At 39.8% G+C, this 22,645-nt stretch overlaps 1 protein-coding gene across 2 annotated transcripts in view; it reads left to right on the top strand.

Annotated features, from left to right (window-relative positions):
- Positions 1-22,645, top strand: part of LOC144497331 (SERPINE1 mRNA-binding protein 1-like) — a 41,755-nt gene that overhangs the window by 5,503 nt on the left and 13,607 nt on the right. The window contains exons 2-6 of one of the 2 annotated variants that reach the window (XM_078218442.1): positions 243-399; positions 18,987-19,121; positions 19,567-19,650; positions 19,760-19,834; positions 22,381-22,561. In XM_078218442.1, the coding sequence (XP_078074568.1) occupies positions 243-399; positions 18,987-19,121; positions 19,567-19,650; positions 19,760-19,834; positions 22,381-22,561 (632 nt within the window). The remainder of the gene's footprint in view (positions 1-242; positions 400-18,986; positions 19,122-19,566; positions 19,651-19,759; positions 19,835-22,380; positions 22,562-22,645) is intronic. The other variant, XM_078218443.1, reaches the window with a different exon arrangement.

The following is a 22,645-nucleotide window of genomic DNA, read 5'->3' as shown; positions in this document are numbered from 1 at the left end:
AGTTCAGTATTCAATGAATTGCAATTCCTTGTAGACAGCTGAAGAAAAGAAAATTGCTGATATTTTTGAAGAGGTGGAAAGTGCAGTCCTCTAAATTTTAAAACTTTAATTGAAGGTGTCCAGAGATGGTTGCATCTGTTCTGAAATCTTTGTGGTTGTCTTTTATACTTGTCACCAAATTGTGTAAATCACTTTGGCTGTGGTTATACTTTGTTCTTTGCATTTGCAAACTTACATTTTAGGTGTCAGAAGGGTTGGTCGAAAGCCTGAGCAGCAGCAATCTCAAGGTGAAGGGAAACCTGGTGAGAGGAGGCCGGACAGAAGACCACCACCTCGCGAACGACGCTTCGATAGACCTGTTGAAGAAAAAGCTGACGGCGGCGAATTCTCCTCTGAAAAGTATGTGCAAAATGTCCATATAATGGTCCAATGTGGTTTACAGAATGAAATTGTTACTCCTGCAGGTTGAATCTTCTGCAGAGTATTTAGCTGGATATGCTTCTGTATGGGTGGCACTGCTGCTTCACAGCACCAGGGCCCAGGTTGAATTCAGTCCTTGGGTGACACTGTGGAGTTTGTACGTTCTTCCCGTGTCTGTGTGGGTTTCCTCCGGGTGCTCTGGTGCCCTCCTACACTTCAAAGATGTGCAAGTTAGGTTGATTGGCCATGCTACATTGACCCTTAGTGTCGGGGAGGGGGATTTGTATACACTAGTGTATGAGTGTTGAATTCCCTGGTCAACCGAGTGAAAATTATTCAGATTTTCAACTTTTGTGCTATTCTTCAGAAAAATTAAATGTTTATCAAATCTATGACCTAATTGATGAGACTAGTTAGTTACTGTGTTTGGTTTATTATATTTACCCCCCTAAAGGTGCTTTGACATCTAGTATTCATTATATGCTGTAATAATGTTGGATCTTTCAGATTTCTAAAAAGTGATTCAATGGCATCTGGCCAGTTGAGAAAAATAGGTGTAAACATGGCCTAATGCAAGAGGGTGCACAACAATGATTCTCACTCATTTATAATTGAAGGACCCATGTTCAAGTGGTTTAGTAATCCCAGACCACCTTCTAAATTATAGTTTATAATCATAATATGCAAATGTTTCACATAACACTCGTCTTGGTAATCATAAAACAGGCTCCTGCTTCTCACTTCAGAGCCTGTTTATCATCTTGATATTTGACATAAACACTCGATTCATTCAATACTTTCAGGCAGGATCTGTACTTTTTCTTCATCGCTGCCATAGAAGAAATGATGGTTCACAAATATGTTATTGGAAAAGGTAGCAACAGTTCCATTGCTTCTTTTACCAATTCTGGTTTTTCCACAGCAACAGATGACCAAAAGTGGAAATGTTTGTTCCTGGAACTTAATTTTCTGTAAGTGGTCAATGAACAATATTTGGTTATGTAAGACACGTGACTGGATATTTTTTACGGTGACTATGGATATTTTTACAGAGACTAGTTGATTCCACCAATACTAAATGTCCACCTCCAAAATAATTATTTGGTTGAACATTGTTTGACTATATGCTGGTTATATTCCTGCATAATGGGTGAACCTTTGTATTTTCAATATCTTAAGAAAATAGTCAATGTTTGCAGAATAGGGCGGCACTGTAGTTAGCACTGCTGCCTCACACCACCAGGGATCTGGGTTCGATTCCAGCTTTGGGTGACCGTGTAGAATTTACATGTTCTCCTCGTGTCTACGTGAGTTTCCTCCAGGTGCTCCGGTTCCTCCCACAGTCCAAAGATGTGCAGGTTAGGTGGATTAACAGGGTAAATGCGTGAGGTTATGGGGCTAGAGTCTGGGTAAGATGCTCTGAGAGTTGATGCAGATTCGATGGGCCGAATGATGATCTCCTGAACTGTAGGAATCCAAGATTCTAATTTCATCAGCTTCCAAATCTACCGATTTAAGATTTCTGAAATATTTTGTCGAACAATATTTGAATCTAATTGGCACAAGATGAAATGGTACTGCTGTGTCTGATGCACGAATAAGCCTAGGAGAGAAGCCGCATGGTAGACATGGCATTGAATGCTATGAGCAGTGAGCTTTGTGCATTTAAAATAAAGGGATGCATTGAATAAACTAATCAAACTCTGCGATAAGGCCCCTGGCCTGGATTGCTTGCATTCATGTATTTTAAAAGAATCTAGGGAAGAGTTGGCAGAGGCACTATCACTTGTATTTAATAATTCATTAGAAAAAAATATGTAGAGCGTAATCTTACCAACTCAGAGCTGATGAGATTGTATGCAGGACAGAAAATGTGGTTCATGCCTGGTTTCTCGCTGCACATAGAGTTATTGGCACTGTTTAGCTGGTGGGCTGATTTAAATATCATTAACGAGTCTTGCATGGCATTTTCCATCCTCACTCACACTTACCTTGCAAACCTGCAGAATGGACAAATAATTGGCAAACAAAATTCAACACAGATGTGAGGTACCTTTTGCTAGGAAGTATAGGGAGGTAGCATTATTTCAGGAGGTGTGGGAGAGGAACAAAGAGATTGCAAAGGTTGTGCCACAGGCCATTTTAAAATAAAAGTAAACCAAATTTTAGGCTTATTTTGGGGGAAGGCGGGGGAGGGGGGCATAAAATTTAAAAGTAGCGTCTGAATAATTTTCCCTCAGTTGGCTGAGGGGTGATCTAATGGAGTTCTTCAAAATTTACGAATGGTTTTGATAAGAGTTGATGCAGAGAAAGAGTTTACAATTGTGGGGAACAGCATAGCTATAGGTCCCCAATATAAGATAGTCACCAGGAAATCCAATATGGATCTCAAAGAAACTGCTTTACCCAAAGTACTAAGAATATTGAGCTCATTACCACAGTGGGTGGTTGAAGTGAATATTATCAATACATTTACAGAGAAACCAGAAAAGTATATGAGAGAGAAATATTTGGTTATGGTAGATTTAGATGAGGCAGAGACTTGGGTGGAGTATAAATACCAATATGAACTGGTTGGCCGAATGGCCTGTTCCTATGCCATATACCCTATGTAATAATTCTGCTGTTAACTGCATCTGCCCAGCTGCAAACACTGGCTCCTCCCCATTCTCATAACATGATGCTGACCCACACTATTCGTGACAGCTGAGTGAGCTCTGATTCGGCTCCTGGGACATCCACATGGCATGCCTTCAGCTTGTGATTATTCTGGCTACCACTGTTTCTTTTCCTTAGACATTTTGGCTCTGTGATTGAGTCAGTAAACAGATGCACATTATTTTGTAGGCCGCCTGGAAGGGCTTTGGCCACCTCCATTTGTGAACCACTGGTATCCACTGCAAGTTGGAGAGGTGGGAGGTGGAGTTCAATTAGCCTTAGCACGACTTATTGTTACAATATCAAAATTATCCATTTTGCTGTTTGCAGTCCTGATCTTAGTTTTAAAAACAACCAGGCAATGATTAACACACTAGTAATGTTTGAAATTTAATCTTGGTCTTAAACAGGAGTGTTATGTTTAAGTTGCATGCAATTTCTCTGCAAATCGAGACTTTGCAGACTAGCTATCAGCCCTCGCTCACTTGCAACCACACGGAATCTCTTTGGAACAAATGTACTGCTTATGATAAGTGACAACAATGAAGTCTTGTTCCAAGGTGAAAGACTTCAGTCTTGTGTTCGGCTCAGTCAGTTTCTCTGTTTTCAACTCCTTAAGTGTTGAAAATCTGATCTTGCAGTTGTATGTTGTAACAATACCAAATCTTAGAAAACGACATCATTGTTGCAAAACGTATGACACTAGTACTGTGATCTGTGAGTACTGAGGGTGAGGGTTCTGGCCTATTCTCTTGTGTGGCTGAGGCATTGCATACTGTGATTGCATTTGGGCCAGCCCGCAGTCTACCTGCACAGTCCTTGCAGATTGTGCTTTGAGAATCACTATGCTGCGCAAGATGAGTACTGGCTCTCCTACTTTCACAAATTTGAAATCTGAGTACATTGTCTTGTCCAATTGCAAGAATAATGTCCTCTTATGTACAGTGTGTGAAATGGGAATGAGCAAATAGTATGTTTAATTTAAACGCATAAGCAATAAATTAATAGCAGTGGTTTAATCATTGCAGTAACTAATTTCTCCTCCAAAGTATAATCCATGATGTTAGCTGCTCTGTTGTGCCTTAGTCAAGTGACCATATGTGTAATCCTGGGTAGAATTTAAACAACTTGTAAACTTTGGAGGATCACAGTTGTTCTCGCCTGATATCAATGCATCTACATTTTGAGGAAGAGTCATGTTTGTTTTCTTCCTTTTCCCCTTTTGCTTCTGCACATCTTAGTGTCACTTCAGTAGGCTGGTACTTGCGTGTTAACCTGTGTTTACTAATTGGATTAATTTATAAAAGTGCTTTCAGTCAGTGTGTTAAGTTCTATTAGCAAAAAGGACGCTATGCCAAATTTATTGAATTGAGGTAATGTAGATGTGAATAATAGCTGCTTTAAGTATATAACTTGCATTACTTTTAGGGATTTACAGTGTATTTATCAGAAGTTTTAAACTGGTTTTGAGTGATTACTTTCTTGTACTTGATTCAGTCTAATTACAGCTTTGTGAATACTACAAAAGTAGTCTTCCAGTTTGTTTCATTGCAAACTGCGGAATAACTTTAATTGTGTATTGTCCACTTCTCCCAAACCAACTTGCCTAGTATCAAGATACTAATCACTTAAAACTAGCTCCACATGGCTGGCCAAGTTGTTCATATGTCTGGTACCCGACCCCCAAAGCAGCTGCTCTATTCAGCTCTTATTGCAGCAAGAGACTCCAAGGTATACATCAGCAACACTTTGGGATGCCCTTGAATGATCCAAAGAGATCAAACATTCATGGGAGTTCCTGGCTTGTGACCAGCCAGCATCTGGGAAGGCACCGAACACAATAGCAACTTTGAGTGCATGTAAAGTTGAGTTGTCGGAAGTGCACTGACCTCCAAACTTGTTTACCCAACCCTTCAAGCAGCACCTGCTCTGCATGTGGCAGAGTCTGCAAACTGCACATTGTCTCTGAGCCCATCAGCTGAGGTGGAAGTAAGTCCTCCTCAATCCTGAATAAATGCCTATTAAGAAGGTTGTCTAAGTCAAATTGGCCATGGTGTACCTGAGCTTGAAGTTTACATCAATTGGGTTAAGCAGTTGTAGTAAAATGCTCAGTGTATGAAGCTGTAGTTTTAATTGGGACCCTTTGAATAATGCAGCTTAGAGGCTTCCTTGTTTTTTAGTACCCTATCGATTTGTCATTCTTCCCATGAGCTTAATAAAGGATGTAACCTGATTGCACATGGGATGCATTGGAATGCATACAAGCATGTTCACTTTCGAATCACTGCTCACTTGTATTTGATAGACATTCAGTCATAATTCTTTACAGGTACAGTACATCAGCATGGGGAAAGTGAATTATGAGATGAAATGACTACAAAGAGAAGGTTATTTTAATGTATTGAGTGAGTAGTTGCTTGTTCAGGAAAAATACATTTATTACAGGTGGAATGCTGTACAAATGTAAGCACAATTTTAAAATATCCATTTGCTAATGGATATTTTTTAGTTTCATTTTTAATGGCAGAATTTAGATGTTTAAATGTAACTAACATTTGAATACTGTTGAATGAAACTGCATTTACATGAAAACACGTAGAACAGCCTTTCCAGAGCACAAATAAATACTTAGGACCAGTACAGTAGTTTGGTTCACGAGGCCTTTTTCACTTTAACTTTACCAAGGCCCTGCTTGGTGTGATGCAGTACTGATGTTCCAATTGAGGATAGTGACTCCAAAAATACTGGGCTTGAACTTTCCTTAGTAGCTTTGAGTTTATCAAGCTCAAGCAAAACCCCAAGCAAGATGAAGAAATGCCTGTTTTCATAAAACTGCTCCAGGTTGCAACTCTGTTTTATAGCTAAGCAGCATTCTTCAAGGGGAAGCACTCTGCAATGCAAAAATCCAGATTTTACAATACATTAGGCGTGACTGTAAAAGTGACAGATTTGGGACACTTTCCTACTTCAAATCGCGATTCTTTGACTTGCAGTTTGTATTTTTGTATTTTTTTTTGCCTCGCTATTAGTATCCTGTAGTAAGAATTTTTAATGCAACACCCAGTTTTAAAACCTACTTCCCACTGAAGAATTTTACAAAACAAATTGGAGAAAGATTTATTAGGGCAATCCCAGAACTGAGGGAATGCAATTAATTGTGTGATGTGCTGGGCTTCTTTGAAGTTATGAGGGGATTCATGGACAAATGTGGAGATATTTCCACTTGCAGGAATTCAAAACTAGTGGCTCTGAATACAAATCAGTTGCCAATCAATGAAGAAAACGTCCAGGAGAAAATACTTTATTTGGAGAGTGGTGAGAATATGGAACTTGCTATGGAATGATTGTGCGGCAGATAGTATAGATGTATTTAAAGGAAGGCTGGTTAAATACATGAGGAAGAAAGGAATGGCGGGGGGGGGGGGGGGGGTGGAATATGTTGATAGGGTGAGATGTATAAAAGTGGATGGAGGCTCTTGTGGAGAATAAACATTGGTATTGACCTGGTATTGGTCTAAATGCCCTGATTCTGTATTTTTACAGACCATTACAGGAGATTAACTCATTTCAATTACTTTATTTTATATAAGACTAAATGTTAGTTTGAGAGTACAGATGTCTTCCCCACAAAAATTGTCAATGTGTAAACCCGTGCTCTTGGTCTGGTCATGTACTGATCCAATCTGAATTGAGCCACTGGTCTACTCTGTGCCTGTTGCACAGCGGTGGGATCACATGGAACATTTAAATTAAATTGAAATAAAATGAACTACAGGGAATTTGACTTGTTTTGCTCACAGTGATGGAATGTAGGAAAGGGGTGCATCTGGTATATGGATTGCCTTGCACTCAACTATGTTCAAAACAAATTTGAGTTTATATTCAGGTATGACATAATAGTATTAAGTGTAGGACTTTAGAAATTTTTTTTTGTACAATGCTGCCTACTTTAGGGCCAAGGTTCACAATTTTAGATTTGAGTTTCCGATCATGGGGGCAGGGCTAGGCCATTTAGCCCACCAAGCCTGCACCACCATTTAATACGCTCATGGCTGGTCATCCATTTGTGTTTTTTCCTCTTGTACTATCTGCATATCTTTGTCATTGTTATTTAGAAGTCTGTCTTACTGAGCTTCCACAGCCCTTTGGGGTAGAGAATACCAAAGATTCATAACCCTCTGAGTAAAAAATCTTTCTCCTCATCTAGGTCCGAAGTAGCTCCCCCCTTATTCTGAAATTGTATCCCCTAATTCTAGACTCCCCAACCAGGAGAAACGGTTTATCTGTATCGACTCAGTCTACCCCATAGCTTTTAATGAGATCACCCCATATTCTTGAAAACTCTAGAGAATGCAGTTTCAGTTTGCCCGCTCTCTCTTTGAAACCATCTGCCATCCCTGCAAAAAATCTGGTAAATCTTGGTTGCATTTCCTCTATGGTAATTTGTCCCTCATAGCTTCATAATTTCTTTGGTTTAAATTTGGCTTCAGATTGAACTACTTCACTTTTGAACATGATGTAAAATTCTCAAATTATGGTCACTCATCCCTAAATATTCTTTTACAAGATTATTAATTAGCCCTTTTTCGTTATATAATACGAGCTAAAATTGTGTTCTCTAGTGTGTTTTTCAAAAACTGCTCTAGAAGACCATCTCTAACACATTCCAGAAACTTGTCCTCCACAGGGTTAGTGTTCATTAGATCAGTTTATTGCAGATTGAAGTCACCTATGATTATTGTATTACCCATGCTGCATGCTTCTCTAACCTATCACTACTGTTTGACCTATAAACAACTACCAATGTTTGCTACTTCTTGCTGTTCCTTAGCTCCACCCAAAGAGACTCCACATTTTGTTCTTCTGACCTGAGATCATGTACTGATCTCATCCTTTGTTATCAGTGCAACACCACCTCCTTTTACCTGTCCTTCCTAAATTTTGAATAGCTTTGAATATTTAGTTCTCAGTCTTGGTTACCAGTCATTTTTCCGTAATGGCGATTAGATAATACCCATTTACTTCTATTTATGCCCTTAGATCATATACTTTGCTGAGAAAGCTGCATGCATCCAGGGTAGAGTGCCCTTAACGTGTCTTTTTGACGTTATTCCACATGCTAAGCTTAGTTCATGCCCACCTATGTTTTGCCTGTTCTCTAATTTTACTTGCTACTTTCCTACTTCCCGTTACCAGCTTAACATCCTTCCAATTTGAGCTACTCAGGTTTTTAACCCTGGCCAAGCTGGTTTTAAACCCTCCAACAGTACTAGTAAATTTCCCTGTGAGGATATTAGCCCTGATCTTGTTAAGGTTTAGCTTGTATAAATCCCACCTGCCCAGAACCAGTTCAATGCCTCAGAAATCTAATGACCTTCCTTACACTGACTTTCCAGCCACATGTTAGGTCTTCCTATTCCTGTGCTCACTAGCATGTGGCATTAATCCTGAGATGACTGCTATTTAGGTTCTGCTTTTTAATTTCCTTGGACCCTAAAATCTGCTTTCAAGACCTCATCCCTCTTCCTGCCTGTGTTATTGGTACCAATGTGAACCACGACTTCTGGTTATTCTGTAGGCACTCAATGATATCCTTGACCCTGGCACTAGGAAATTCCTTATCACTGTTTCTCTTCCTTCCCTCCTGTGAAGCTGAACCACCCATGGTGCCATGGATTTTGATTTCACTGCACTTCCCTGAGGAACTATCATCCTCCTCAGTATCAAAAATGGAAAACCAATTAGCAAGTGAGACTCTTCTGCCTTTTGAGTTCCAAAATCTGGGACTCGAGTTTCTGCAACTGGTGACACTTCCTGCAGATGTGTTCATCTAGAACTCCCCCCCCCCCCCCCCCCCGTTTTATTGTTGTAATAAAACTTAACTTTGAGTAGTTTTTAGTTAATTACTAAATTAAAGAAAGAAACTCCACCAGACAGCAATTTAAAACACTCCCTCACCAGCTCGCGATACAGATCAAGTTATTTAATGAAATTAGGTGAGTTAATTTGTACATAAATGCAGTCTACCCCTTTCCTGTTTCAAGATCCCTTTTACTCTCAGTAGTGTTGTCGAGAGATTATCTGGGAAAATGGTGTACTAACCATCTGAATGCACTAACGCAAAGGGCGGCACAGCACAGTAGTTAGCACTCCTGCCTCACAGCGCTAGGGACCCGAGTTCAATTTCAGCCGTGGGAGATTGTGGAATTTGCATGTTTTTCCTGTATCTGCGTTCGTTTCCTCCCACAATCCCAATGTGTAGCTTACGTGGATTGGCCATGCTAAATTGCCCCTTAATATCCAAAGATGTGTAGGTTAGGTGGATTAGCTATGATAAAAAGTGGGGATAGGGTCTGGATGGGAAGCTCTTATGGAGAGTTGATGCAGGCTTGATGGGCCAAATGGCCTCTTTCTGCACTAGGGATTCTTGTGTTTATATGGATGTACCAATGAGGTTATGACCTTGCACATACATATTGCTCAAGATTTCGGGGGAATCTGTTCTTAATTCATATTTTTACTTGGAGGTCGTTGCTGAGTGTCCAACTTGAGCCCAGACAATCGGAGGACTGCACTGAGAATGGGTGAATTGGTCTTTAATTACCAAGAGTCCCCATGTAAATTGAGTTTGTAATATGGAAGATGGGTTCATATATTGTTCATTCATGGTTCAGGACCAGATAAGCAATGGAGTGGCCTCTTATGGTCAAGAACTAAGCTGAACTCAGTTGCAGAGATGATGGTCTTTGCCAACTTCAACCTTTTACTGAATAACTTGGAAGGTGACTTTTTTAAAAACCCTAAAATAAAATTTTAGAAGTAGACACTATTGCTGCGAGAAGAAACATGGTATTAAAACCTTTTGTCTTGCACTCATCAGGGCAATTCCGCAAGATAAACCAACAGTAAAGGGAACAAAAATTCTACTACAAGAGAAGAGATTGCCGACTGGCAGTTGAGGAAAAGTGAAAAATCTTAATTAGTACCTCAGTGAAGCAGGAATTGAGCTTTCAGAATGCTATTGTGAAATTTGTTTGAGATTTCAACACCGCTGATCTTTAGTGGGATTGTACCTTTATAGTAATGTTACTTTGTTTACATGACTTCAGCTGCAGTCAGTGGGTTGGCTCTTGTAACAGTAACCTGATGTATAAAATTAGGTATGATTATGTGGACATTACTATGTAAATATTGTTTCAGAATATCTATTTAGAAACATTTTGTGCTGATAAGTACATTGTAACCTCTGGTCTTCATTGAGTGTTCCTTCTGGTGTATTTGGCCACTTCTACTGAAGCTAGTCAATACTATAGGTTATATGTTTTAGCATGGAGTTTCAACTAAATTACAATGCAAGCAGGAATAGGTTTCAACAATTGTAAGTTCTTGCATAATGAAGCTGTAACAAATTAAGTAGTGTGATTGGAAGTTCAGTGACGTTTCTGGGCTGGTATGTACAATTTGTCTGACTAACTACTGAATTAAAAGTCCAGAAGATAGTTTTGCACAGTTCTGGAAGATGTTATTCTCCTCACACTGAGGACATCCTCCACCATGAGGTATAGCAGCACCATCTTATGAAACAGAATTTTATGAAAGTTGGGTTTTTTAAGGATATGGGTAATGCTGACGAGGATATATTGTATCACCTATTGCAATTTGCCATGAGCTGAGTGTGAAACTGTAGTTCTGATCAACCTTCCCTCTAATTTCTTGTACAGTGTGTGTGAGCAATTTAAGTGCACTACTCCTTTAAATTGTGCAGTAATTTAAAAAGCTGTCTTCTGTGCTATCTGCACAGTGACTCTAGGGGACTTGTGCAGTTTAGGAGCATTGGTAGTTCAACTTCTATTAGATAAGGAGTTTCAGGATAGTTCTGACTGAAGATCTGGTGATATCTGCCCCAGACCAAATGGGTTGTGACGAGGTGATGGTGCCTTCCAATTACAAAGTTGTTTTTGTCCTTTGGTAGCAGTGACAGGGAAGGTAGTAACTGATGAAGTGCTACAAGTTGCTGCAATAGGCATGTTAAAAGGTTGTATCCACTTTTGGATTGTATGCTTTTTGCATTTATTCTTGGTCATTAGCTGTTGCACATGCCACCCCAGAATGTTTCTCTCTGGTTTCTTTTTTTTATCTAGTTCATAGTCCTGGTCTGAGTGAAAGGCAACTTGTTCATAATGGTTCAGTTTGCTTCTGAACCATCTATCAGGGTGAGACTTTAGCAGTCAACCCTGCAAATTCCTGGACTGGTTCTCGGGTTTAAAGAGTTGTCTTAAAGACTAGGCAAGTGGCAAGCTGTCCGAGTTTAAATTTTGCGGGTGTACATTCTTTCCACAAAATAGAGTGGTAATTGAGTTATAATTATCCTATTGGCCTCCTAAAAACAGTAAAGTGATGGAAAGAGCCATCATTCGTGGTGACAATCAACACTGACCTGCTTAACACTCAGTTCGGTTTCTGCTGCAGCCATGTCACTCCAGACCTTTATTACCAGCCCTATTTCACAAGACACCAGAGGACAGGTAAGAGTAATAGCTCCAAACATTAAGGAAGAATGGAGGGTCAGAGGGAAACCTTTTAGTAGATAATCATGCAGCCTGGAAAGGCTGTTTTTATTATATATTTCACGGTGTGTGATGCTGTCTAGGTCACTTTTTGCCCATCCCTAATTGCCCTCTATGCCACCACCTTGAGCCACCGCAGTCCAAGTGGTGTAGGTACATCCACAATGTTAGGAAGGGAGGACCAGGATTGTGACCCAGTGACTGTGAATGAATGACGATATAGTTCCAAGTCAGGGTGTGGCTCAAAGAGGAACTTGCGTGTTGTGATGTTCCTATGCAACTGCTGCCCTGGTCCCCCCAGGTTGCAGATTTGGAAGATGCTGTCAAAGGAGTATTTGAGTTGCTGCAGTGCATCTTGTAGATTGTGTACATTGCCACTGTGCATGGATGTTGAAGGTGCTGGATAAGGTGCTGTTCAAACAAGTCTTATCCTAAATTGTATTGAACTTCTTGTTGGAGCCGTACTAATCCAGGCAAATGGAGAGTATTTCATCACACTCCTAACTTGTGTCTTATAGATGGTGAACAGGCTTTGGGGAGTTACTCACCACCTTGTAGTTGATAGATGTCGATCATCACACTACAAGCAAGAAGTTCTTGAAGCAGGATGTGATGTCATATTCATCCCTTTTTGCCTGTGATCTTAACCTCATTTCGATGGTTAGGGATGGACCAGTTTGACAATTCGGATGTCCAACCTCATTCACAACTCCTATAATAAAGAAGCAGCACATTGCACATAGCAGACCGGGTGAGGTCTTAAGTCAGAAATTCTAAAGGGATAAAGAGTCAGTCTTGGGATCGTGCTTTTCCTTACATATATTACTGATCTGACCTTGGTGTTATATTCCTGTTCTCTTCCACCACCCAGGGTGCACTAAGAATTTTTGTCTTTTTCCATAATTAATTATTTCTGGAACAGTTCACTCTGTTGCCAGAGGCTTATAGATTGAGGGACACCACTCCACATCAAGCATGGCTGACCAGGGGTCTCTTCTGCTCTTACAACCAGCCATTTGCATGTTGGAAGGATTTACAGGTTGGCACTGAACCTGGTTGGCTGTGTTATGACCGCACCTTCCTTGGCCATCAAGTCCTAGGGTGATGCTACCCACTGTGCCACAAGACCTCCTTCAACCTTAGTGAGCAGGGGACAGTTTCAAAATTTGCAGATGGTCCAAAACTTGGAAGTATTGCAAACAGAAGCAGACAGTGTAGAACAAAATGACATAGGTGCAGTGGCACAATGGTTAGCATTGCTGCCTCGGAGCACCAGGGACCTGGGTTCAATTCCGGCCTCGGGTGACTGTGTGGAGTTTGCATGTTCTCCCCGTGTCTGCGAGGGTTTCCACCGGGTGCTCCGGTTTCCTCCCATAGTCCAAAGATGTGCGGGTTAGGTTGATTGGCCATAGTAAAATTGTCCCTTGGTGTCAGGGGACTAGTGGTGGATAAGTGTGGTTATGGGCAAAAGGCCTGGGTGGGATTGTGGGCGGTGCAGACTTGATGAGCCAAGTGGCCTCCTTCTGCACTGCAGGGCTTCTATGATTCTAAGTTGGTGGAGTGGGTAGATAGGTGGCAGATGACGTTCAATGTGGAGAAGTGTGACGTGATGCATCTTAGTAGGAAGAACATGGAAAGGCAATATAAAATAAGGGGGAAAATATTTAATGGGGTGCAGGAGTAGTGGGACCTGGCTGTATGTGTGCATAGATTATTGAAGATGGCATGAAAAGCGGAGAGAGCTGTTAATAAAGCATATGGTATTCTGGGCTTTACTAAATGGGGCACAGACTACAAGGGCAAGGAGGTTATGTTGAACTTATACAAGATGCTAGTTGGACTTCAGCTGGAGTGCTGTGTACTGTTCTAAGCACCATACTGTAGGATGGAAGTGAACGCATTGAAGAGTGCAGAAAAGGTTTACAAAAATTGCTACAGGGATGAGAAACTTCAGCTATGAGAATAGATTGGAGAAGTTGAGACTGTTGTCCTTGGAGAGAAGGCTAAGTGGAGATTTGATGGAGGGGGCTGGACGGAGCAGATGGGAAAAAAACTGTTCCTGCTTGTAAAAGGATCAGGAACAAACAGGCACAGATTTAAAGTGTTTTGCAAAAGAAGCAAATGTGATGAGAAAGTTTTTCATACAGTAGTGGTTTGGGTCTGGAATGCTTTCCTGGAGTGTGGTGGAGGCAAGTTCAATAAAAACATTCTAGAGGGCATTTGATTGATTTATTGTCACACTTATTGGGATACAGTGAAATGTACTGTTTCTTGCGAGTATTCAAATCAAACATACCATTCATAGAGTACATAGGGACGAAGGAAAGGAGACAGTGCAGAGTATTCTGTTACAGTCATAACTAGGTTGAAGAGAAAGATCAACTTAATATTCTATGATATATGATCGGTCCATTCAAAAGTTTGATGGCTGCAGGGAAGAAGTTGTTCTTGAGTTGGTTGGTATGTGATCTCAGACTTTTGTATCTTTTTCCCGACGGAAGGGTATGTCCATGGCGCATGGAGTCCTTGATTATGCTGGCTGCTTTTTTTGAGGCAGCAGGAAGTGTGGATGGAGTCATTGGATAGGAGGCTGGTTTGCGTGATGGACTGGGCTACGTGTACAACCCTTTGTCCGAGCAGGAGCTATACCACCATGTGATATATCTGGAAAGGATGCTTTCTACGGTGCGTCTGTAAAAATTGGTGAGAATCGTAGTGGACATGCTGAATTTCCCTAGTCTCCTGAGAAAGTGGAGACTTTGGTTGGCTTTCTTAACTATAGTGTCAGTGTGGAGGGACCAGGACAGGTTATAGGTGATTTGGACACCTAGAAACTTGAAGCTCTCGACCATTTCCACTTTATCACTGATGTAGACTGGGGCATGTCCTCCACTACGGTTCCTGAAGTCGATGTCCCTATTCAAATAACCAATGTACAGGAGCAGAGGAATGGCACTAAGTCATGATGCCCATTTGGAGAGCCATGCAGCCAGACATGATGAGCCAAATGACGGCCTCTTGCACCGTAACAATTCTGTGGTCACCATGAAGATGAAACAAATATATTCCATTAACAATTTTTTAAAAACATGATAATGAGTCGTCTTTATATGCTTTATATGCTTAATCAACAATTTCCTAATTATGGTAGCAATTCAGGATTACTTTCATATTTGAAAATTAATAGCCATGGCTCCAGTGCCACCTTTTGAGCCTCTGTACATTTTACGCTTGTTACTGTGCACGTGCTAATGTACTTCATTGTAGGGTACAGTCAGAAAAATGGCCTATTATACAGCTGGTTCCAGTGCTTTAGCTGAAGTCTAGTTGCTACACACTCTGCCATCTTTTGGTTTCCAATTGATTGCAAAAGCAGAACTCCTTAAAAATATTAAACAGTTCAACAACACCGGTAGTATTTTTGGAGTTATGTCCAGGTAGTGTAACTGGTTTCCTATTTCCGTCACTGGATTTATGATTGAGGCAGTGCAGGCGTTGAGATTATATTAATGCTGCAGAATCAGATAACTCTGGTCAGAACCATAGAGATATAAGCACAGGAGATCATTTGACTGTACAACAGAGCTTTTACTCCTTAGTCCCATTTCTTTGAACCCACAACTTTCATTGTGCTTTTTTAATTCTTTAAATATTAGAATGATTATCTTCATAAGCTTATGCTGATAGATAGTCTTTAATAATCTGTTAAATGCAAACATCTGTTAGAAATAGTACTGTTTATTGATTTTAACCTTTACTATTGATTCAGTGATATTTCTTCATTGCACTCAGCACCACTCTAAACTTTTGCATGCTTCCACTTTGTCACCCTAATTGGCTTTGTTTTTAACATGTTATGACATGTTAAACATGTCATGTTATGACAATATATGTTCTTATCTCTGACATTTGAATTCATACTTCACCTTTTCTGTCATTGGCTGTCATTGTTTCTAGGTTTGATGGGATGCTGAATGTTGACTTGCCTTCAAATGTGACTCTCTTGGTTGGTCTTTTTGCTTTCCCATAACCGTTTGTTTTACTAAAGTCCCTAAATATAAACCACAGCGCTCCATTGACCTGCAGTTTTGCATTTCAAGATTTGTGTATTTATTACAGCCTGGGATCTCCTCTTCTCATTCCTACAGTGCAATAGGAGGCCATTTGGCCCATCAAATCTACACCGCTTACCCTGAAACCCCACGTATTTGCTCTGCTAATCCCCTTAACCTATATATCTTGGGACACTAAGGGGCAATTTGGCATGGCCAGTCCACCTAATCTGCACATCTGTGGACTGGGAGGAAACTGGCGCGCCTGGAGGAAACCCATGCAGACACTGGGAGACCGTGCAACTCCACGCAGTCACCCAAAACTGGAATTGAACCTGGGTCTCTGGCGCTATGAGGCAGCAGTGCTAACCATCATGCCTCCCAAATTTTATTACTTAATTTTGTTTTGGGAGAATCCCAGACAAGTTCTTTTCCTGAGTGTCCAATGGGTGGAAAAACGGGAGAATTTCCTGTCTGTTTTTGGGGTACTTACCTGAATGAATTTCTGAACTCTGCATCACAGATGGCTCGCAGTGATTCACGCTGAAAAGTGGTGGGTTGGGCCTATTCCTGCCTGAGAGGCTGGCAGCATAGCGCTAAGTGGGCCAGTGCACAGTTGCAGATTTATCAACGTGGAGATGGGTGCAAACTCGCTGGCCCCGATTTCTGGCGCAGAGCTGATTACGCTAAAAATAAGCACCTGGGAGACTAGCGAAAAGCTGTTGTCTCCTGGCCTGCAGCCCTTGCATTTATGTAGTAATTTCATCTGCTCTTTGCCCTTCCTATTTTTTTCATCATCTGTGGTATCATCTGAAAGCGTAGCGTTAGTTTTCACAGGCTGATGATACCCAGCTCTACCTCGCCACCAAATCTCTCAAATAAATTCTTAGACATACTAGATGAGCAGCAGTTTTCTCCAGTTCAATATTGTCTGTCTCTGCTCTACCACATAGGGAAAGGACTTCTAGTTTGGAAAGGTCTGGCGAAGTGAGCGGCAATTGCAGTATAGAGTAACGTGATAAACCTTCAGGGTAACGCTGTGGGAGTTTGTCTTTCAACTGGTGGTATCAATTTTTATGAGTGGGGTGCTGTGTGGGTTGGAGAGAATCCAAAGCTTAACCTTGGCAGCCTTGCTGGAGCAATTAAAATTGGAGATGCTCAAATCCAGAATTAGTTGAGTGCAAATGTTTCAATGGGTTATGGAGCTGGAGGAAATTGGATTGTGGTGGTGGTGGGGTGTGTGTGGGGATTTTGACAACAATCAGATTTTTAAGATCAAAACATTACTTGACTGTGGTGATAGATTTGGGTTGGAGATCTTCATATTCTGGGATAATCAATATAATCATGGGGCAGTGCTCGAGGGTAGAGAGAATTGGGTATATTAATTATAAGGAACTCTTTTCAGATTTGACAAGTTGTAGAAAATGAAAGCATAGAAGGTTTTCGGCAGCCTATGAAGAAGGAGCTAGTAATCTGATAATTTGGAAGCTTGAGTTTGAACAAGGCTGGCTAGGTTATAGGGAGGAGGAAATCAGGCGGCAAACTTCAGGCAGTCAAGTTATCCAAGCAAGGGAGTAAACCAGACTGTTAACAAAGCCATTGGATCAAATTATAAATCAAATTTTTGAACAATGTGTCTTTAGTCTTAAATTGCTACATGCTACAGGCGCACTTGATGGCCAGTGTATATAGCTTCATGCAGTCATGAGTGAAAAGGAATTGTTTTTTGCACCAACTGTCCTTGATATTTGTAACCCTTCCTCAGTGCCATCTGCAGACATAAAAAGTGTTAAACCCAAATGTTGACACTTAAAGTGCATTCTTGGAGCAGCATAGGAGTTTATGATACATTTTAAAAAGGAATGTTGTGGCCTTTCTGTCATTTAGTGTAGATACTAATCTTTTGCAACATGTTTTTTGTAACTGAGCCAAGTGACTGATTTTAAAGAAATTTATAATAGGTTACCTTCTAAATGACGTCAGTGTTATGATCGCGAGGGAGACTCACTTTTCAAACTCCTAGTTATCAATCGAGAGTTTCACCTCAATTTTGCATTTTAAACAAAAAATTACTGTACAAGAATTAAACAAATAATTCTAACGTAAACCCTCATTCTTTAAACCCATAAATCTTAACCGATTGCTTCCTGCTCTTGTAATCCCAACTAAGATTTCCCCTGTGGTTTTAAAGGATTTTGAGGGTTCTTGCACTCGAACCAAAGGGGGTGCTTTTAGGAATTCACTTGATTCTCTTCAGTGTTTCAGCTATATTCTGTGATGTAAGATTTCTTGGGGTCCTTCCACTAGCATTTGGCCAAGTGACCCTCCATTTTCTAAGCATCTCACAATTGTGGTCACCCCAACTCAAGTGTATGCCACACTGATTTCTTGTTCAGTGACTCAAATCAGAAAACATCCTTGTTTTAGATTCCCTTTCGTTACTGGTCTCAGCTGTTTCAAGCTTTATCTGTCTGCGTCTGAGAGAAAATACAGATAAACCCAACACCGTGCCTCTCCTGAAACCTATGCCAAAGGCAATGTGGCACCCTGGGATGTTCTAGATAGGGATTGGCTAATTAACTTTACCTTGCCAAAACCTGCCCTTTGATCTGCAAAGTATATGGACACTTCATGAACTTGCCCTATTTACCAGTTCCTTTCCAATCATTCTTTGATCTGTGGAATTACATGAGTAGTTCACATCTCTAACATGGATGGGGAAATTCCCCTCGGACTTGTCTTCAGTTACCCAGCTAAACAGGCCCACTGGCTGTTTTTTGGCTCTCGTACTGCTGGCCTTGTAAGTACACATGGAAAAATCTTTGAGTAAACAATGTGGACGATCTGGCAACATCTGAACACGAGAATTTCAATTACCTTACATTTACAAATTTAATCTGCTAAAACTGCAAGCTATATTCTTACAACATGTAAATCATGCAATTAGACCTTTTCACAAGTCGGGATGTACTAATTAAGACAGCATTCCCACAGGTCTAAAAAGGACAGATTGTCATATTAAGATTAAAAATACGCAATTCCCAGACCTACCCAAGGACTATAATCTTGGGAGAAGAGAGTTTGGTCTAATTCTTGCATTATGTTATGGAAATTACTTTGCACCTTTTAATCTAGCAATTTATTTACTGAAATTAATTTGTTCAGCTGTTTAAATTTGGATTTTGACTTTGTTGCTATGATGCACAAACTTTGGTGACAAATATTATGATGTCTATGTAGCACTGGATAGTACATTCCTGTAGTCTAATTCATTGTTTTAATATAGTAGGCCTCTTGATCGTGACAGACCACCGCGTGGACGCGGAAGGGGACGTGGCCGTGGACGTGGTGTGGGAAGGGGTGATGGTTTTGACTCCCGTGGAAAACGTGAATTTGACAGACATAGTGGAAGCGACCGATCGTAAGTTGATATAACGATTAACTATTGTGATTTAAATCCTTACGTTTGTTTGTTTTTGTTAGCCAAAAATGCTAATTTGAAAAACGTAAGATCTGACAGTAGCTATTATATAAAATATTAGTATATAAAATATCAATATTAAAATATATTTTAATATAAAATATTAAGATTTTCTAATTTAAATTATATATTTAATATATTAAAGATAAAATGCATTTGCGTATGTAACTTCTATTTGAGTATCAAACTGAATTTTTAATTAAATTATCTGCTAGAGATTATGTTAATTTGTTGTTTCAATATTTTTAAGTTAGTTGGTATCTAAGGTCAGTTAAGTGAATTAATAGAGAATACTAATATTACAGGGTGCCTTTACTTGTAGAAATGCTAATTAGTTTTTTAATTGAGTGGTTATGCACATACAGCAGATATATAGAGAGAATAGTTTCTCTTCCAGTGGCCTGAAACCGGAGGACAAACGAGGTGGCAGCGGATCTCACAACTGGGGAACAGTAAAGGATGAACTTGGGTTAGTACAAGAACAGCTTACTTCCTTTTTTGTTCAGTCTTAAATGTAGCAATTTTCCTTTTGATTCTGAATGCTGTCTCTAAACTACATTTTCTTTCTCCTATGATAGTGAACTTGACCAGTCGGCTGTTACTGAAGAGGCACCTGAAGGAGATGAACAACAAGTAGTTGACTCTGAGAACAAGTGAGTTTTTAGAACTGATGCGATTTCAAAATCTCCACCTGACAAAATCTCTTACCAAAATCTGTTACAGTAATCCCAGGAATAAGTAGAAATCTTAAGAATTACTAAAACCTAGCAGAAATGCAATCATGCAGAAATCTTTCCTTGGAAGGCCCAGTATGTAAAACTGAAAATTAAGCTTCAGCCTTGCATGCTATAGCATTGGTTCTATAGTTCAACTTTGTTGTCTTGTAATTCAGACATTATCGCGCAAACTGGTTCAGAGTTTGAGGTCAGAAAATTTTCTAAAGTGAATTTATTTTAATGCAAATTATTGAGAATGCATATGGGTAATCATGGATATTTTACTGGCTTATCTCTCCTTACCCAAATCTGGGAAAGATGAGAGAAAAACAAAGCAAATTATGGGGGAAGATATGCAAAATAGATTTGCATTGAATGCCATCTGCAGAAGCATGGGGAACTTGGTTGGAAATTTTATCCACTACAGCACAGGAACATGGGGCAATCAAAGGAGTGGATCTGAATCTGTCTTTCCATAAGGAAGCTGTTTACACAAGGTATATTTAACTGCTGAGTTAAGAGAATTAAGTAAGATGCATAGGAAAACTAGAAGATGCAAGAAAATTAAGACCATATTCATTTAACAACAGACCAGTTGATGTAAATGGCCCAGAGGAAGAAAAGTGAAGTGAATAGGCTGTAGGATGCTAAGAAATGATGGCCATTGAACTCTTGAATCTAATAAAAACAAAAGCCAAATGATAAAGGCACTTTTAAAGCAAGCCAAATTTCAGTTAGATCAAAAGAAATAAACACTGATCAATTGTATATGAAAATTGCTCAATAAAGTAATGCAGGCAAATTTCCATAAAGTAAATGTGATGCAGTGAAATCTCTACTTTCTTCAGTAACAAAATTAAAATGAAACTATTAACAAATCTAGGGCTAATGCAACAGATATTTGAGCATATTGAAAAGAAATTAAGCATAAGGAGTGATTAGAATGGCCAAGAAGAGATTTGAAGAAAGACTGGTGGGAAATGCAAAAGGACATAGTGCTAGTCAGCAAAATAATATAGGTCCAGATCCATGCATCTTGGAATGCAGAAGGAAATAGTAAAAGCACTCCACAATCTTTCAAACATCTTTAGATGTGGATATTATGCCAGAGGACTGGAGGGATGCCAGTGAAAAGGGAGAGAGATAAACCAGGTAACCATGGACCAGTCAGTCTAATGGGTCAGATTCTAGAGGCCTATTAAATACTCTTTTAATTAAGGGTGGCCAGTATGGATTTATAAAAGGCAAGTTATTGGCGATAAAATTGAGTGCTTTGACAAAAAAGAATGTGCTTACGCACTTGATAAGGTGCTGCAGAGGACTTAATTATATTAGAACACGATGCGAGAGGGAATGGCAGCGTGGATAGGAAGTTTATTATAGGGCCAAAAATCGTTGAATTCAGAGAGAGGCAGTATAAACATGTCAGCGTTGGACCTGCTGTGTTTCTCTGCATGAATATGGGACTTAAATGTAGGCAACGCAGCACAGGATCAAAAAGTGCCAATAACATAAATTGGGAGTGTAGTTAATTTGCTTCAGCAGGGCATAGATAAATGAGTAACATGGTCGGATTGATGTTGGAGAAAATTTAGTTTAGAAAATGTGATGTATCCTGGATGGAAGATTTGAGCTGGTTTATATATTATATGATCATAAAGAGTAGAGGCTTGCATAAATAACTAAAAAAAAAGTTAATGAAGCTTTTCTTGAAAATAAATTGAGAAGCATGTTTTATTGGGCTTTACAAGAATACCAAAACTCATAATGTTAAAGACAACAATTGGTTAGGTTGCAGTGAGTGCAAGTTTCTCCCTTTCGAAAGGCCATCAAGATCATGGAGAGAGGGTGCAGAAGAGATGGGCCATGATACAGGGTTGTGAGGCTTTGTTAATGCAAAGCATGTGGACAATCTGGGGATCTTTTTATTTGAATAGTTGTTCAAAATAGAGTAAATTGTAGTAAAAAAATGTTTCCGATGATCAGTGAGTCAGTAATTGGAAGACATATATTTAAGACCAGGAATATTAGAGAATTTTTGCAGAGGATTGAAGTGTTGAACCAAACGGGGCGGTGGAAGGCAAATCTATATACTTTTAAAATTGTGGATAAATGCACAAAACGACTAATTTTTAAAAGTAGAGTTAAGAAATGGAATTGCTGTAGCGACATGGGTGTGATGAGACACATAGGGATCTACTGTGCTATAAAATTGATTCATATAAGGGACTAATGTGTTAAGGCATTTGGAGTAAGATGAGTTATTGTAAGTATGTTTGACTTGAAACAAAACAAGGTACTGAGACCATGCTTGGTTGTTTAAAATGGCTATCTTTGTGGAAACGCAAATATTTAAAGAACGAGGAGCTACAGGTTAGCCATAGTTAATTGATGTCAGTACTCTACAGGGTCTATGCAAGCTAATCACAGAAATTTGCAGCTCTAATTAATGTTTATTGATTGCATCATGTGCCTAATAACAGGGAAAACGAAGTAGAAGAGGTTAAAGAAGAAGGTCCAAAGGAAATGACCCTGGATGAGTGGAAAGCCATGCAAGATAAAGAACGGGCAAAAGCTGAGTTTAATATCCGCAAGCCTAATGAGGGTTGTGATAGCAGTCAATGGAAAAAGGGCTTTGTTTTGCGCAAGCCTAAAACTGAGGAGGTAGGTATAGCACAGCTGTGTTTGTAGAATTAAATTGTCTTTCATTGAATAATGTTAAGTGGATATTCGTACAGTAAATTGTTT

The sequence above is a fragment of the Mustelus asterias genome, chromosome 8, assembly GCF_964213995.1.
Source record: "Mustelus asterias chromosome 8, sMusAst1.hap1.1, whole genome shotgun sequence".
Classification (NCBI taxonomy): domain Eukaryota; kingdom Metazoa; phylum Chordata; class Chondrichthyes; order Carcharhiniformes; family Triakidae; genus Mustelus; species Mustelus asterias.
This window is presented reverse-complemented; position numbering and strand designations above follow the sequence as displayed.